Below are 17,186 nucleotides of genomic sequence, written 5' to 3'. Positions count from 1 at the left end.
ACAGAGGAACTCATTTCCACAGTGAAGTCATGAAGTTGCTTTGTGCTGCCTTAAATATAGATCAGAGGTTACATTGTAGCTATAGACCAGAAGCTTCAGGGATAGTGGAGCAGGTGAATGGAACTCTGAAGGCTCGGATGGCGAAAGTGTGTTCGTCAACGTCCTTGAAGTGGCCTGACGCATTACCTTTGGTCCTCATGAGCCTCCGAAGTGTGCCTGATAGAAGGACTGGATTGTCACCCCATGAAATCCTCATGGGGAGAGCGATGCGTTTGCCTGCAATACCTGCCACTGCTTTGATAAATATCACTGATGATATGATCCTGGACTATTGTAAAGGCCTTGCTGACGTGGTCCGTTCTGTGTCTCAGCAGGTGCAGACAGCAACGGTTCCAGCTGCGAGTGACCTGTGCCACGACTTATGCCCAGGCGATTGGGTCCTAGTCCGAAAGCACGTGAGGAAGAGTTGCCTGGATGCTAGGTGGCGAGGCCCGTTTCAAGTGATCCTCATCACGAACACAGCAGTTAAGTGTGGAGGGTTACCGAACTGGGTGCATGCTTCCCATACCCGTAGAGTTCCAGCACCCTTAGAAGATGCAGCCCCTCTCGAGAACGAAAACTCAGCTGAGCCGACCGAGCCACCTGAGAGGGCCAGTCAATCTGTAAGGGTTGCTGAAGCAGCTGTGCACTGAATCAAACTGAAGAAGAACGTGAGAGAAGCACTGACCCAGAAACAGGTGAAGGAGCAAGAGGTGCAGTGGGCAGTGCAGAATCGAGTTCTGCCGAGGAGGAGGAGGCCAGTGCACAGGGTATCGAAGGGAGGACTGGAGGTGCCACGGAAGCAGAAAGGGTTTGGCCCGCAAGTCAGAAACGGGTAAACCTGAGGTTGGTACCGGACACAGATCTTGCACCCGTTTCGGAGGAGCCAGAAGAAGAATCAAGTGATGAGGAGCATCCTCAAGGTACTCTGAGAAGGTCAAAGAGAACTAGAGTGCCAAGTCGGAAGTACGCCTCACCAGAGTGGGCATATCCAGTGAATGATGCCAGGCTTACCGAGCACGGGAAGATTGAGGTCGATGACATTGGTCAACAGTGTTCCGCTCCAGAGAGTGGAGGTGTTGCTGAAAGTTCCGGGATTGGAGATCGAGGGAATCCTGACTATCCATGTTCCGAGTCCACCATTTCTGAGCGTTATTCGTGGTATGATCTTGGACAACTTGGAGTTCCCGACGTTCACGGCTGTGCCAGATCCACAAGAACTGATCATCCTTAAGCTCGAGATATTGCAGGGGGTCCTGGAACTGTTGGGACCGGCAGTTATGTTGGACTGATTCAAGAGAGTTGTAAAGCAGGGAAGAAGATAACCTAGATCCGAGCGGAAGAAGAATAAAATTAGGGACTTTTTCCGTTGTAGAACGAAGAAAAGTTAGGGAGGTTTGCCAAGGTTCACAAAAGAGACATTAATGAGAAAGAGACTTACAATTTCAGAGACTGTATTGGACATTGAGTATATTCGGAAGATGGCAGATCCTGCAAACCCACATCGTAGGGCTAAATTGATACTAGGCACATTGATAGGAGTTGTGATAGCCACTATATTTGCAGTAGTGATAAGTTCATACATGGTGGCTCATAGGCAAGAGGGGAAGGTTCAGGGAGCACCTACACCTATTACCCCAGGACAGAGAGGTGTCAGTTTCAGAGAACAGGAAACATCAAAGTTAAGGGAGGATCGCAGACTCCACATGGATTTGTCGAAGGGTGATTTTAAGCTTAATGCTTACGCGAAGTTGTTGTACGAATATGTTGATGCGATGGATGTGAAGGATTGCTATGTGTGTATGCAGTTGCCTGCTTCAGTAGATGAAGGTATCAAGTATCATCATCTCCCATTGACATATGGGATTTCTTGTAGTTTATTGCTCAGTTTATTTTACGACAGGAGACAGTTTGAGTATTTCTTTTCAAATCAAGCATTTGAATAAGTACGATTATTATAAGAAAGAGGACAGACTCCTGAAGTATTTTAGACCTACTGTGAAGTTGGATACTGCGCATGCTCACAGGCATAACCTGACATGTGCGTTATCTGAGACGGAGAAGAAATTCAGTGATCAAGTAGAGGACAGATATAGAAAGTTGACCCAGACACGAGACACCGGAGATAGTCCAGTAGATTGGACCGAGGAGGAGAGATCTCACAAGTCCAAGGGAAGCTATGGACCAATAGCGTTAGATGAAGTGCAGAAAGGGAATTTGTGTATTGGACGTCCTCAATCAGCTACGGAGAAGGTTGCAGTAGGACATAGCACCTGTTCTCAGACTTTCACTATGGAGGCTTCTGTTAAGGATTTTATGCAAGGTGCAGTACAAGTGATTCCGACAGTGTATTATGTATGTGGGAAGAATGCTTATGTCAGACTACCTGCAAATTGGTATGGGATATGTCATTTGGCTATCATATTCCCGAAGATTTATCACACAGAGGACTTGGAGTTGTTAGAGACGAGACAACATTCTAGGAGACGTAGGGCTGTAAATGCAGGTGCAGTGATTGGTGATATATATGGAGCAATGATACCTAGTATGGGTGTGGTGTTGAATGACGTGAAGATCAGAAGGTTGGCGACTGTAGTTGATGAGCTGTCTATGAATACGGCGAGGTCTTTGTTGTTGGTGGCTGGAGAGCTGTTGTCGATACGAAATATGGTTATGCAGAATCGCCTTGCGTTAGACGTGTTATTAGCTAAGGAAGGCGGAGTCTGTAAATTATTGAAGGTTCAAGAATGCTGCACATATATTCCAGACAATACGAAGGAGTTGGGGAAGTACATAGACAACATCACAACTATTCACAAGGAAATTATGGATTTGACGGAGGAGAATGTGTGGGAAAAGATTGGACAAGGATTTGGAAGAGTAGGAACATGGTTTGCGAATTTGGGAAGAGGATTTCTTGGATCAGTATTGAAGCCAATTATCATTGCTGTAGTTTGTGTGATTTGTTTGTGGGGATGCGTGAAAGCATGGAAGTGGTATCAAGGAGGCAAAGTTGAAAGAGCTCTTAGAGCAAATGAGAAAAGAATGGCGAAGTTTCAGGATCAGCAATATGAGAGTCTTAAGAGATTGGAGGGAGTTCGACCTGGCAGAGTCATGTCCAGTACGGTTTAAATCAGTTCTAAAGAAGGAGTTTGTAATGGTGTGATGACGGATGTCATCAAAGGGGGGAACTGATGTAGCGTTTAAAAGGTTGAAAATCGTAGGGGTGCGTTATATTCACTGTTAGTCGGCACCCGCATATAATCAAATGTGTACTCAGGTATTTTGTGTGCAATGTATTAAGAATTGTATAACCTATATCGATAAATAGAGGTGTTAGCTATGTACAAGCGTATTGTGAATGTATTAGAGAAATACATGGAGTTTAGTTTACTTGAACGCAATGTGATGTTAAATGTGTAGCCTAGAATGCGTGCATGTAGACTGTTTAGTTAAACGTACATGAAAGAAAGACGTAAATGTCAATAGTGTGATTTAGACATGCTTGTGTAACCGAAGTAGTGGCCAGAATTCACATATATCGTTGAGGCGAAAGGCCTGTTATTTTTCTTATGTTAGCCGAGGGCAATAGGCCAAAAAGGATTTATTCCAGTAGAGGTTTAAGGCTGTAGTAAATTGCAAAGTTAAAAGATGCGAAGTATGTCTGCCTTCCATGATCTCACCCCAGGTGCAAGGACAGTTGCTCGTTAGTAGAGAAGTTCTTTGTTCACAAATTGACTTATGTAGTTAAAGCCAGACATGGGAGTACATTGGAATGTGCTAATCGTAACTCCTAGTGCGGACGGTGTCTGGGACTCAAGGCCAAGCTGATGGACGATGGAACTGGACAGCGCTCTATGGAAAGTTACTGAGGGACGACCCGGCTGAAGAGGAGGCGCAAAGGGCGTGTTCTGGAATTTGGGGTTCTGTATTAGGGAAAGCGCCCCGAGGGTGGAGGCAGATCAGAGCAGCCCAGAGCAGAGAAGAGTTAGGCGAAGAGCTAGAGGGGGCAATTTTAGATCAAGCTCTCTAAGTGAAGACTTCTTAGGAAGTTTCACTCTGACACCTTTTTGAGTGAGGGTCTCAAGGGATTGCTAAGTAGGGATGTCATCTAGTACAGAGTAGGGACAGAGATGGTATGGTCCAGTGTCCCTAATATCGACATTGGCTTGGTAGTTTTCTACCTCATGCTTTTAGAAATTGTGCTTTTAGTTATTTTTAGTCGTATGCGGATTCTTCGTAGAGTAGCATTTGTGTTAGTGCCTATGTACTTGTTGTGCCTCGTATTGAGGAGTTTGTATCTTCAAATCTTTATGCTGATAATAAAAGCCAGAGAGCCAAGAGATTAAGTCTCGAGTCCTTGATTATGACAAATTGCGGACAGCATTTTCTGATAATTGTGTTTATTCCCTCTACGCTATTGGGCAAGTAAAAAGTTCCATCCGACCAGAGTGGGTTCTAGTAGATAATTGCCAGATACTAAAATGGGCCAGAGCAGAAGCATAGACAACTACAAACGAACATGGGCCGTGTCAGAGATTTAATTTCAATTTATAGGATGATGCCACCACTCTTATTAATTCATTACTGTTGCTGGCACAGTGCATTTGGCGCTTTCATCATTATCTGCAGCGCTGCCGCTCTCACGTTTACAGGGAGCAGCATGACACAGGGCAAGCAGAGGGCTGGGTTGGCGCTATGGCTAACTCACTTGTCCTATCTTGGTAGATTGAGAGGTATTAGCACCTAGAGGGCTGGGAGAGAGGAAGAAGAGAGGTGGAACAGAGGAAGAAAAGAGGAGGGAAAAAGGAGAGAGGAGGGACAGAAGAAGAAGAGAGGAGGGGTAGAGGAGAGGGATGAGGGAGGAGAGAGCAGCGGGAGGGAAGGGAGGGAGCAGGGAGAAGAGGATGGAGACAGAAAGGAGACAGGAAGAAGAGAGAAAGGAGAGGATAGTCAGGACACAAGAGCAAGTGTCTGTAGCTTTAAAAATTATTTCTGATCGCAATACAATGCATGAGTAATACCTCAGTCAACATAATACTTTTAATGTAAAACCAGTACTTACTCTACATTAAGTTACTCCCTCGCAGTCAGGCCAATACCTCGCCCTGGCCCTCTTCTTCTTACAGCTAGCATTTCACCAGGGGCTTAGAGGATAAAATATCCAGCTTCGGGAGGGAGGCAATTAAATTGTGCTGGGTTCCACAACACCTGGCTCAGGTTGGGGAGGTGGCACAGACCCGGGGATGGCTAGGTCTGGGGTAACCCCTCCCTGTGTTCTTCATCAGTGCAGTCAGTCACTGCTGAACTCAATCAGGCCTCCGGTGTGTGCAGTGAGGCCTAGAAGGCAGGGCTCCATCTGGAGTACACAGCAGTGTTAGCCTGAGTAGTGACAGTGATGCACCTCCATTTCGACCTCCCTGGGTCTTTCCAAGTGTGGGGAGCAGCAGCTCAGGGGAGAACTGCTGGCCCTGTCAGCCTCTCATTGAAGACCGGGCTTCAGCTGCTGGAACATTCCACAGTGGGGAGAGTTCACAACGAGACCCTCTTTGCAAGGAGGGGAGGCTTTGGAAGTCAGGCAGAGCCTCAAGTGATTTACAGTGAGCAGAGACCTCTCCTCTGGTAGCCTCACAGTGCCAGCCTCTCAGGCGGGCTAGGGCACAATTACAGTTTGTCACCCCTTCACAGGGGGCATCCTTTGTGGCTACAGGAGGACACAGTAGAGCTCTCTGCAGCTTTCCTTCCCTCGCACCTCAACCAGGAGCTACTGCTGATCCTGGAGGCAAACAGTCCTCAGGACACAGCTGTCTCTGAGCCCAGGGTGCTTGGCTGCAGGCTCCTTAGGGGGCCGGTGAGGCAGGAAAGGGCGGACCCAAGAAGTGAGTCTGTTTCTGCTCCCTTCGGGCACTAGAATAGGGGCAGCGCTGCAAGTGATGAGGGGGCCTGGTCCCCTGTCGCACTTTCTCACCCTGCCTCTGCGCACATAAGAGTGGCACTGGAGGAAGTTAAGTGAGAGGCAGTTTTCCATCCCTTAATTTCCACTGACTGAGGTCAAAGAAACACTATATTGTTGTAGCCATGGCTTTGGAGTTTTAGGCGCAAAGTGCTCTGTTACCAGGGGCTGGTGAAAGCTTTATTTAAACCAGCAGATAAGTGGGCATGAGTTAGATGTGTCCTGAAAAGAGAAGGGCTGCCGCCGACGCAGCTGCTTCTTGTTGGGTTTCCCCCGCCTCTTGAAAGCTCTGGGGCTTCAACACAGAGACCTTGGTGCGAGGGCAGCCTGGATCCTGTTAGTAGTGTGGAAGGGCCACACGGTGAAGCCTTTTATCCGGCCCCTCTGTGGGGCAGCTGTGGGAGGAGAGAACCAACAGGAAAAGCATTAACCAGCAGAATGACCTGTTCCTGCAGGATCACTGTGGTTATCTGCTCGGCCTCTGGTGCGCAGCACATGGGAGTTCAGCCTCTTACCAGTTTGCTTCCCCCATCCTTTCAGTTGCTCTGCTGTCAGCTGAGCAGGTCTGAGAGCCAGTCTTGGATGGAAGTTACAAGCTCTGTCATGTGCTGTCCACTGAGCATGCTCACTGACACTTCTGCACCCCTGCCCCCATGAAAAGGTCAGCTTCGACCTGCTCGTATCTCTTGAGCCAATCCAGACGCTGCTTCCACGTTGTTTATATTAAAAAACAGCATGGAAACAGTGCAATGGTTTGATGGAACAGGCAAAGCCAGCACTCCTCCAGAGACCGGTGAGGATACCCCAGGTCACAAACAGTGCAGAGATAGAACAGGCCTCAAAATACATTTTTATTTTACAGAGTTTTATATAGCGCGAACTTGACCCGTATCGGGTATCAGAGCGCTTTACATAGCACCAGTTGAAATGCATGAGAACACATTCATCTTTGTTAGGCACGGGGAGATTAAGTGATTTGCCCAGAATCACAGGATGTTCAGCGTCATTGTGGAGCCTCAGACGCAGTTCCCCAGATTCGAGGTCGACCGCCCTAGCCGTTAGGCCACCTCCTCTCTCCTGGTAGAAAGACGCCCGTCCAACTCAAGACAAACTCTAACACTGCAGTTATGTGCAGAGTGCCAACCTATGCCTGCTGTGAATAATTAAGCCCCACCCCTGCCACACTCATGTTTAAAAGTCTGTGTACATCCAAGCCGGTTGGGGGGAGGCAGTGTAAGAAAAATAAAAAGTAGAAAAAATACAGTTTAATTATATTTAACATTTTTAATTCAGTGGTCGGGGGGCAACAAATACAGGTGGGCGACTCTCCTACACCGCCATAGAGGAACCAGTCTTGCCAGGAGGACACAGAAGCGGCTTTGCCACTGGCATGTTGGAGGAGACCTTGTACTGGGCTCAACATAAGAGACGGGGAGAAGGGGGGAAGGATGAGGAGATGGAAAAATACCATACACCAATCTAAGCCTGGAAGTTGATGTCTTCTACTGTAGATGAAGGGTTATTAACTGACATTGAGGGAAAGGCAGAGGTTACTAGCATACCCCAGAGCATTGTTTTTTTTACTATCAAATCACTCACAATAATTTATGCCAACTAGGGAGATCTCACTGCAGAACAGTATCCCTATTGCAGGGTTACTTTCAATTTTTTATACTTTTTTCTGTTGGTCATGCATTTTTAGCCTTCAACACCAAAAAGCCATGTGAATATTGTGCTAAATAAAAGAAACCAACATGACACCATTTCTGCAGTTCTCCACCTCTCCTGTCTCTCTGCAACCCCCTCACTAGAACACCTCACCACTGCCAAGCATTCGTCAAGTGTTTCTTTTACAAGTAACAATGCCCACCAGCTTTCCTTGTGCACAAAGTCAGAAGCAGTGTGTGCCGGCCAGCATGCTATGATCACTGCCATTTCAGAGCAAGTAGCTGGACTACATGGTCTAGGTGAAAAAATGACCAAAACATTTGATCAGCTGTGGTCACATCTTGCTGACCTACAAGGTGAAGACATGTGGTCCGTCTTCTTCTGAACTTCAGCAAACCCGTAATATAATCTTCTCAACTGCCCTTTTACAGAGGATGCCCCTCTTCTCTCCAACATCCAAACGACCAAAATAATGTAGAATGGCAGATGACAAGAGCAAGAGCTTTATTTTATGTACTTTAATGGACGCCACTTTGACAGGCGGAGATACAGTCATGCAATCCTGTGAAGGGACGTTAAAAGCCCATCACATTGGCTACTGTAATGGACATTCTTTTTTTTTTTTTTTTTAATTGAGCAGAGCTATCGGGATTCAGAAAATATTTACAAAATACAACAAAACTAATTAAAGATACAAATTTATTCTACAAAATGCATCATCTATGTAACAGTCAAGAAAATATTTCCAAATCCGAGCAAATTTCGTAATTGCCCCCACTCGTTTAGCATAAGCTTCTTCAAAAGGCTTTGTATGTTTCATTTTCATAAGCCATTTTTCAAACAAAGGTATTTCGAGGCATCTCCAGTTCTGTAAATTTAATGAACGAGCTACCAACATTGAAATCGCAAGGAAATGACTCTCAGTTTTCGTAAGAATAGCCTCCCTACCAGGTATCCCAAACAGAGCAGCTTCTACTATAGGTTTATATGTTTTTTTAATCGCCCTACTAAAGTATTCGAATATTCTTTCCCAAAATGTTATCAACTTAGGACAAGAAAAAAAAATATGCCGCCATCCCCCTTCTGATAAGGTACCGCATCGAATGGGGGCGCTAGAGGGCGCACAAGCAGTATGGCCGCACTCATGTGAGGCTCCTGCTGCCTGGAATGAAAATCCTGCATTTATCCTCCTGACCGGCTTGTCTTCCCGACGAAAAGCACCTCCGGTTGCTGCTTAGCCTGCCCTGCAGCTTTGGTGGAAGTTTGGCTGGGGAACGCCTGACCGCTGCGGAGCTGAAGGCGGCGTAAGACTTGCCGCGCCTGGGACTGTGACGAGGCAGAGCGTCTGACCAGGCCCCGCAGCTACGCGACCCCGGGGCGCACCACGAGGCAGGTGGGCCCTGGCCGAGCCGCTGAAGAGACGCACCTAGTGCGGCGGGTGATGCGGGACAGTTGCGTGCGACGGAGGCTGCAGCGGCTTTCTGTGGTGGTCTGGGCCGGCTGCCCCCCCCCCTGTTTGGGCGAGTGTGCTGCTTGCGGAAGTCGGAGGGACCTGAAGACCAAGTTGAGCGGCGGTACCGTGGTGGGGTTCCTGCCCACCCCCCGCCCCCCCCACCGCATGACACCCGAGGCCTGGGGGGCATCTGGATGCTGGGAAGCTGATGCGGTGCCCGGCCCCCCCACCCCCCGCTGATCGCGCGACTGGCTCGCACAGCTGCTGGACGCATGGAGCCTGACTGCTGAGATGCAAGCTGCCGATTTCGCCGGTCTGATATCTGGACGGCGGGGTGTTGGGTACGGCCCGGACCTGGACTTCTGAATCCCCGTTCACGGGCGGGCTGCGCTGGGTCCCCCCCCCTCCGCGCTGGGAGCACTAAGGTGAGGTGTGGCGGCCTGGCTGTGGCAGTGAGACGCTGGTACCTCCACGGCGTGGGAGTGTGGATCTGGGAGTGGGGGCACACTTGGAGGCTGACTGTTGAGCTCTGCGCGGCGTCCTGTTGCGATTCGCCGGTTCGCTGCTCCCGGGAGAGCCGCCCGCTCCCTGTGACTGTGCCCCGACTCTGCTTCCTCTGCCGCGGTGGGGGGATGGCTGGACCCTGGTCTACTGGGCTGGAATGAGACCGACTGTCCACGCTTCTAGGTGGGAGATACGCACTCCTACTCCTGCTTGATCATCTGTCCCCCCCTGCAGGCGCTCCTATCGCACTGGCGGGCATTGACTTCCCGGTCGTCTCCCTGCTGACCGAGCCCTCCGCTCCTATAGTGGCTTCAGACGGCCTGTGTAAGGTCCTTGGCCGTGTGCGGTTGTGCTGTGCTGCATTGAGGCACTTTGGGTCTGGCGCTGCCTGCGTGGACCGCGTTCTCCCCCTCCTCTTAGCTAACCGGTGTCCCTTACGTTCGATCCACGATGGGGAAGCAGGACAGTCGGCAGCCTAAGCTTTCCTTTGATGCCCCTGCGGCTAAGAAGGGGCTACGGAGCGTGCCGGATACGGGGGACTCGCGGAGTCAGCCGGCAGCCGCCATACAATTGGGCTCTCCGCCACCAGACCTACAACAGCTGATGCAAGAGATGCGGCAGGGCTTCGCAACTATAGTGGACAAGGTGGATCGCCTTTCCTCGCGCATGGATGCTATCGTGCAGAAAATAGATGTGCACGAAGAACGTATCACGGAGGCGGAGAGACGGATCTCTGATAATGATGACACTGTGGCCTCTCACACTACGCAACTGTCGAGAATGGACAATGTCCTTAGAGTTATCGCGGCCAAGAACGAGGAGTTAGAGGCCCGCAGCCGGCGCAATAACATTCGAGTGGTAGGTGTGCCGGAGTCCACCAACACTGGTCGCATGGAAGAATATGTGGAGAAGATTCTCCTGGACTCCGTTGGCGCGGAAAAGTTTTCTAAACAGTTTATTGTCGAGAGGGCACACCGCTCATTGGGGCCGCGACCTAGACCTGGCGCTTCGCCCCGGCCCATCATTGCAAGGCTCCTCAACTATCGTGACCGCGACGCTGCGTTGCGGGCCGCACGCACCAACCAACAACTAACATGTGATGGTGTAAGCTTTACCGTTTACCCGGACTCTACGCCTGTCGTCCAAGATCAGAGGCGTAAATTCCTTGACGTTAAGAAAAAACTCAGGGCCCTTCAAATTGACTATGCGTTGTTGTATCCAGCGAAGTTGAGAGTCACTCATCAAGCTAAGCAACACTTCTTTACGAACCCGCAACAAGTGGACGATTTTTTGAAGACGCTAAAGACTGCGCGGGCTGAGCACCGAGTGGTGGATAGAGACGAAAATGAAGATGAACATTGATTACTATTCTGCTGAACGCTATCGCTGGGCCTCTGGGTGTGGTGGTGGTGTTGCTGTCGCCATTCTGGTAGTCCACCGCACGTGCCCAACTGTGGGACGGCACCGAGTCTGAACATGCGTGTCCTGGTCGGGTACTGGACAGTGGCCGGTGATGTATTCCAGGCACCACTCTCCCTCCCCTTCCCTTGTCTGTGATGGGGAGAGGGGTGTGGGGGATGGCTGTGTGTGACCCCTGGATGACCCCCAAAGGGTGTACCCCAATGACTTCACTGACTATGTTGCTCCTGTTGAGCTGTTGGGTTGCTATTCTGGGAGGGGGGTGGGAGGTGATTTCTGGCAAGTTGGGGCTGCTTCAGTGGGTTGGGGGTGGGGTGTGGCGTTCTGAGATGTCTCAGGTATCCTCCATTTCCTTTCATGTCACTGCTATCTCGTTGCTCATGACTAACGTAGTGATATACCTGGGATGTCTGCTGTGGGTTCCTTTTTGCGGGATTCTATCGGGGGTTGGGGAGGGCTGCTCGGATTGTGGCTCAGGATTGGGCCCAGGTGTAGTTCTTCTTAGGCTTGCTGGTCTTGATTGCCCGCGGGAGGGAGGGGCAGTGGTTTTTCCCCGTTTTATGCAGGGGCCTTTTGCTGTCTTGGGTGTGTTTGATGGATGTGGCGAGGGGATGCGCGGCCGGGGTGGGGGTGGAGCACTGACCTCTTCTGGTTTCGCACTGGGGAATGTACACAATGGGCGCTTCGCCTCCACCAAGGATGTGACCCCTTGCACTGGATTGAGGAGATCGTGCCTGGGCATTGGGTATTTTTGGCTGTGTCGACTTCCTTTTTCCACAATTTGCGGGGGTATTGATGCTGCACTTTCAGATGGCATTGTGATTACAAATGTTATGCGAGGCTTTTGGGGGGTGCTTGTGGGGAGGGGCGGGGGGATAGCGTTATTTGTACATGTTGGTATAATGTTGAGCACAGCTGATGTCATGGTGATACTATTCATAGCACTTCCATGGTGCGATACTGTGGGGTCGCGTGGGGGTTCCCCTGCGGGGCCTGTGATACACACGCTCACTGGTGATCTCAGAGGTCTTCGCCTTGATAGTGTAGTGGGGCACAGACTGCACCACCTCTGCATGGTGGGGGTGTGGTGTGCGTCGCGCGCGGCCCTTTGGGGTGCCGCGTTCCTGGGCCCTTCGCTAGTGCACTGCATGTTGCTCTTGACACACGCCTGGCTATGGGGGACACTGCCTTAAACACGCTTACGTGGAACGTTAGAGGCCTGGGGGACCCTAGAAAATGGAGACAAGTTCGCTCATATCTGGACCGCCATGCTATACACATAGCCTTTCTCCAGGTACCGCATCGAAAACAGCTATTTTCCACCTCTGGATACATTTTATTCAACGCTTCTGGGGTATAATATACCATCCAATGAGCGAGAAATGCCATTCTTTTGTAGTTTGCAGCTCTCAGTATCTTATTTCCTGTAATTCCTTTTGCCAATCTTGATAAGAGAAAACACATTGAGTTTGAGTTGCAACTTTCTCCAACATTTTTACAACCAGAGGGGACTCATCTTGGGAATTTAATAAGCGATACCAGTTACCCACTCCGGTCAATTTTGAAATAAACAATGCGGTAGCAATTTGACCAGGGGGGAAGAAATGTACATTCTTACTGTGTATGAAAAAGGCAATTATTATTTGTTAAACATGCAGTACCTTTGTCGATCTTTACTGGAATTACGTCTGACGTTTCTAAAACATAAAAAGAAGAATGAAAGTAGTTTATTTGAGCATTCTAATACTTATAATAAAAACGCATGGTTATGGAGTGGCAGCTGAACATGTTATAGAAAGCAAAACGCATTCCGACTGGAACATGATATTCTTTCCATACATGCTAGATTATTCCTCCTGAAGAGTTTTTAATACACAAAATAATTCAAATAGAAATACAGCCCTATAATCAAAAGGGCTCATGTGTTTTACAACATTGTAAATGCAGTACATCAGGTTTCAGCAGCACAGATAGAAACTAAAATTTACTAGGTATTATATTTTCATCCAAACCCCCGAGTTGTGATTTCTATTTGTTAAATGATCTATTCATTCATATTTTACTAAAACCTAAGTAAACAAAATAGAGGAAGTTGACAGCACCAAACAGCACTTATATGTGAACAATGCACAATTCCTGAATGTGACAACGATCCCACTTAGTAAAACTTTGGCTTTCACTTCGAATGTAAAAATGGTGTTTAGTGGTTGTTATCATTTTCTGAACTTAGAAAGGTGTGTAACCTGTCTACAAAAGGGATACAGCAACTATAGTTACAATGCACATGATAAAAGGCAATTATGAGGTAACTTACCTAAATGTGTCTTAGAAAATTAAACAGCCAAATTGGTATTCATGGACAACTGCAGATGTATGTTATTGTATTTATCAATAAATTACAAAAGGAATCTCAGGCATTTATTTATAAAATAAGGTAGAGGGCACATAAGACGACAAACAAAGAGACAATCTAATTGATACAAAAATAGAAAGGTCCTTTTAATTTTATAAGTTACAATGTCATAGTGTCTTTAGGAATGGTTATGTGCACAAGAAGGCTACAGTATAATAATAAAATTCATTCCAGTCATCAGACATACTGGTACTCATACATACATGGGTACATCCACTTTAGCCCACCTCATTGTCAATATGTTAAAAAGAATAGATTATTAAGCGTGTTTCGGCAAATTGCCTTCATCAGGAAGCCACGAGAGGGATGAATCAGAGTTGTCTTCATAATCATTGTATGCTCCTATGCAATATGTGTTGGCTGCCTATTTTGAGTCTGTGAACCGGCAGTCATCCATGTCAAGGATGACCAAACATCGAGTCCGGGCTTACAATCATTATTTTTGACTAGTCTCAATAATATTCATAACACGGCAGGACTCTCATCAGCTCACCATACCCGAGTGTCCATAGGTGCAAATATTTGAGGATAGATTTTTAAAGACATCGTCCATGTTGTTCGAAATCTTCGGGCAGATGTACAACCGTTTTTTGCAGTCACAAACGGGAATTAATTTGGCTTTTCAATGTGCGCAATGAAATTTGTTTTATTTATTTAGTTAAATTACTCCGGTCGGCTGTGAGCTGGAGTTTACTACCCCCAACCCCGCCCCTACCCCACCCCACCGCCCACGGCACTCCCTCCACGAGCCGCTACTGAATTCAATGCACCAATACAAATTAGAAATCCAGTTAGATTGCGTCCCAAACACAACCCAATGAGCAATACTTTGCAGGCAGTCTTTTCTGATCACGATCAGTTTCTCTAGATTAGTTCAGGGACACAATGGAACTCTAAACCCTCTTTTGTAAATGAATAAGACACTCAAAATAGCACTAAGAAACAGGAAATATAATTTGAAATGTTTATTTCTAAAACACAAGTCTACTGCATAAAATATGAAGGTAACCACACAGAATGTAATACGAACATTTATGAAATGGTTAGCAAGTTCCTAGCACCCTAACACTTTATAGATACTTCAAAGCGCTATGCTAGATATGAGCAGAAACAGAAAATAGCAAGCCTTTAATCCAGTTTCTTAAGATGGCTCACACAGCATTTCTTTTCTCAGTATAAAATCACTGTTTAGCTATTCTCTAGCACAGCTTTTGCCCGGGAATGTTAAGCAGTGAAACACTGAAGCCATCTTCTCTTATCTGCTTAGGCAGCCTATCTCCAACTGAGACCATTTGGCTCTGCAAACTGGTGTGACCTCTGACTTGAATCTCCTCCAGTGTTAGGGTCAGATACCAGAGTTTCTATAGTATCTGTTTGCCAATATTAACAAAACAAATGCAGGACTTACAGGACTAAAGCTTCAATCAGCCTAAACAATAATGGTGATACATGTGTAATCTCTATTCAAATGTTCATATAATGGATGCATCCATAGCTAAAAAAGAAGTATGGCAGCTCCTACAGCAAGCGTTCATATTATAATGGCAGCGTTCATAGCAAAGCAATAAAACATGTCAGCAGTGGGAGGACATGATAATAAAATGTCTGTGCATGTCCAAAACTTTGCATTCCTGTTAGATGAGATAAAAGAATCTGCAAGTAGGCACAGAATGAAAATGGAAAAGGAAATGACACAGTGTTCATGACAATGTGTGAGATTGCAGTAATTAATTTGAAATGAGATTACACATTTCAACGAACTCATATTACAGTGTATGAGAGTTGTAGTAATGCTATGAGTTGTAAATGCAGGCTCACTGCTGTATGAATCTCCCCTGAGAGTAACAGTAACTTTATGAAGATTACAGCAATCCGAAGGTGTCGTTTCCAATATCTGTCATAGAGCAGCAGCTCTGTCTAAGATCATTTTAGAAGTGGCAGCCCAGAGCTGAATACCCTCAAATTATGGATTTTCAGCAATAGAAACAGTGCCCTGGATGAGCAGTTCACTAAGAGGAAACATGTCCACTTTCGTCAATATGTTCAAGATAAACCCTAATAATTTTCCAGCTTCCTGATAATTACATTAACACAATTGCTCCTACTTTCTTCTTGGATGATAAAAGATGTTGCTAGGTCAGTATTAGTTCCTTCTATAGTTTATGTCCAGTATTTACTGACACCAATCAGTAAGAAAAATTAAAGCCACTCTTGCTCTTAAACAGGTCCTACTGTGAAGTTCTATCAATCTGTGGCAGGCTCTCTGTGTGGAAACCTTAGAGTATAGTGCTGTTTAACTGTTTAAAAAGTGGAGATACAATAAAACAGTCCTCACTGAGGGGACGTGTGTACTTGTGACGTAAATGAGAACATTTAGGGCAGATAAAAACCAGGGGTGGTTGGTGACATTTGAAGGTGGTGGGGCGTGGAGGTCCGAGTTGAGTGCCCGGTGGTGGGAGGGGGCGGACTGCAAGGAGGGTGTGGGAAACTGCAAACCCCGCACAGCCGAGATGTGTGACCGAGAAAGGCAGAAAGCGGCATTACAGCAAATAGCCATACGAGGCAGCAGAGCTGGCTACACAAAGAACCCGAACCCGGGGAACACACGGAAACAAGCAGCGCTAACAAGAGTGGCAATGAATACAGTTACACCCACTCAATTCGGCGCTGTAACACCGGCGCAACTAAATCCTATGGGAGCCATCTCAACGATGCCGGGCGTGTGCCACCCACAGACCGACCACCCACAGCCGGGAGCTTCATCACCAGTTCATTCATTCGTGACAAAACTGAGCAGGACTCGAGGATGAATGAATAGAACTACCGCGTGTACATGAGGCGGTTCACTGAATAGCACCGAGGAGTCTTCGCTTTATGTGCGGAGTGCGAGTGGGGTAAGGGTCGCACCGGTCTCATGTTACCCGTTATGCACATTAACGGCGGCCTCTAGGTCATCCCCCCTCCCCCAACACAGAAGAAGCGCACACCCGGGTGAAGTCATGAGTTAGAGAGTTACACGAGTCCACGGGGAGCGAACAAATTAAGATTCTGGGTTAGAAGAAATTATGAGAAGTGAAACACAGCCAGGCCCGGGGGATGGGAGCCGGACACAAAGTAGATGGGCTCCACCTGAGCATGTCGAAGACACCAAAATGGAATTTACTGCACTTGCCTGCTGTCGCACGGTCGCACCCCAGCCTGTCGGTAGTTCGCAGTGCTGTGCTGTGCTGTGCTGTGACTGCGGCCGGTGCCGGTGTCCCTCCCGAGCAATGCACCTGCTGCGTGTCAATCAGTCCTGCTGGTGCCAGAATCAGAACTGTGCGGCGGCCGGCGGGCTCTTCCGCCGCCCACTCCCTCAGCTCCTATTGTCCAATCAGGAGGCCTGGGACTAGCGCAAAGGCAAGGGCAGTGCTCCGGTTGTTGCCACCCACTGCTCTGTCTTGAGTGGGCAAGGCCCTGCCCCTTGCCATTCATTTCAGTGGCGCTGCTGCTGAAGTCGCCTGGGCCGCAGCATAGGCGCCCCATTTGAAACCAGCCATTTTCTGCTTTTGTTGGCCACTCCCTTCAGGATGACACCACTCTTTCTGCATGTGCTTCAAGGGCGAGCAATAGTCCTCGCCCCGGCCAGCACATGCGCAGGAGGTCTCTGACCTGTGACCTCGTTCCCCTTCTAGAAAGAAAAACCCATTAAACAAAACAGAATTTCACACGGGGCAGTGACGTGAGCACTTCCACTT

The 17,186-nt window shown here is 47.9% G+C and overlaps 1 protein-coding gene across 50 annotated transcripts in view; it reads right to left on the bottom strand.

Moving 5' to 3' along the window:
* The window catches only part of LOC146820883 (uncharacterized), a 1,936,624-nt gene that overhangs the window by 35,972 nt on the left and 1,883,466 nt on the right, over nucleotides 1-17,186 (bottom strand). For all 50 annotated transcript variants that reach the window (XM_085611721.1, XM_085611696.1, XM_085611722.1 and 47 more), the window contains one exon: nucleotides 12,698-12,733. Coding sequence is in view for 45 of the 50 variants with exons in the window: in XM_085611696.1 (XP_085467822.1) it covers nucleotides 12,698-12,733 (36 nt within the window). In the remaining 5 variants the exon portion in view is untranslated. The remainder of the gene's footprint in view (nucleotides 1-12,697; nucleotides 12,734-17,186) is intronic.

Source organism: Triturus cristatus, chromosome 6 (genome assembly GCF_964204655.1).
Source record: "Triturus cristatus chromosome 6, aTriCri1.1, whole genome shotgun sequence".
NCBI lineage: Eukaryota > Metazoa > Chordata > Amphibia > Caudata > Salamandridae > Triturus > Triturus cristatus.
Note: the sequence above shows the minus strand (reverse complement) of the source record. Positions and strands in the feature narration are given on the sequence as shown.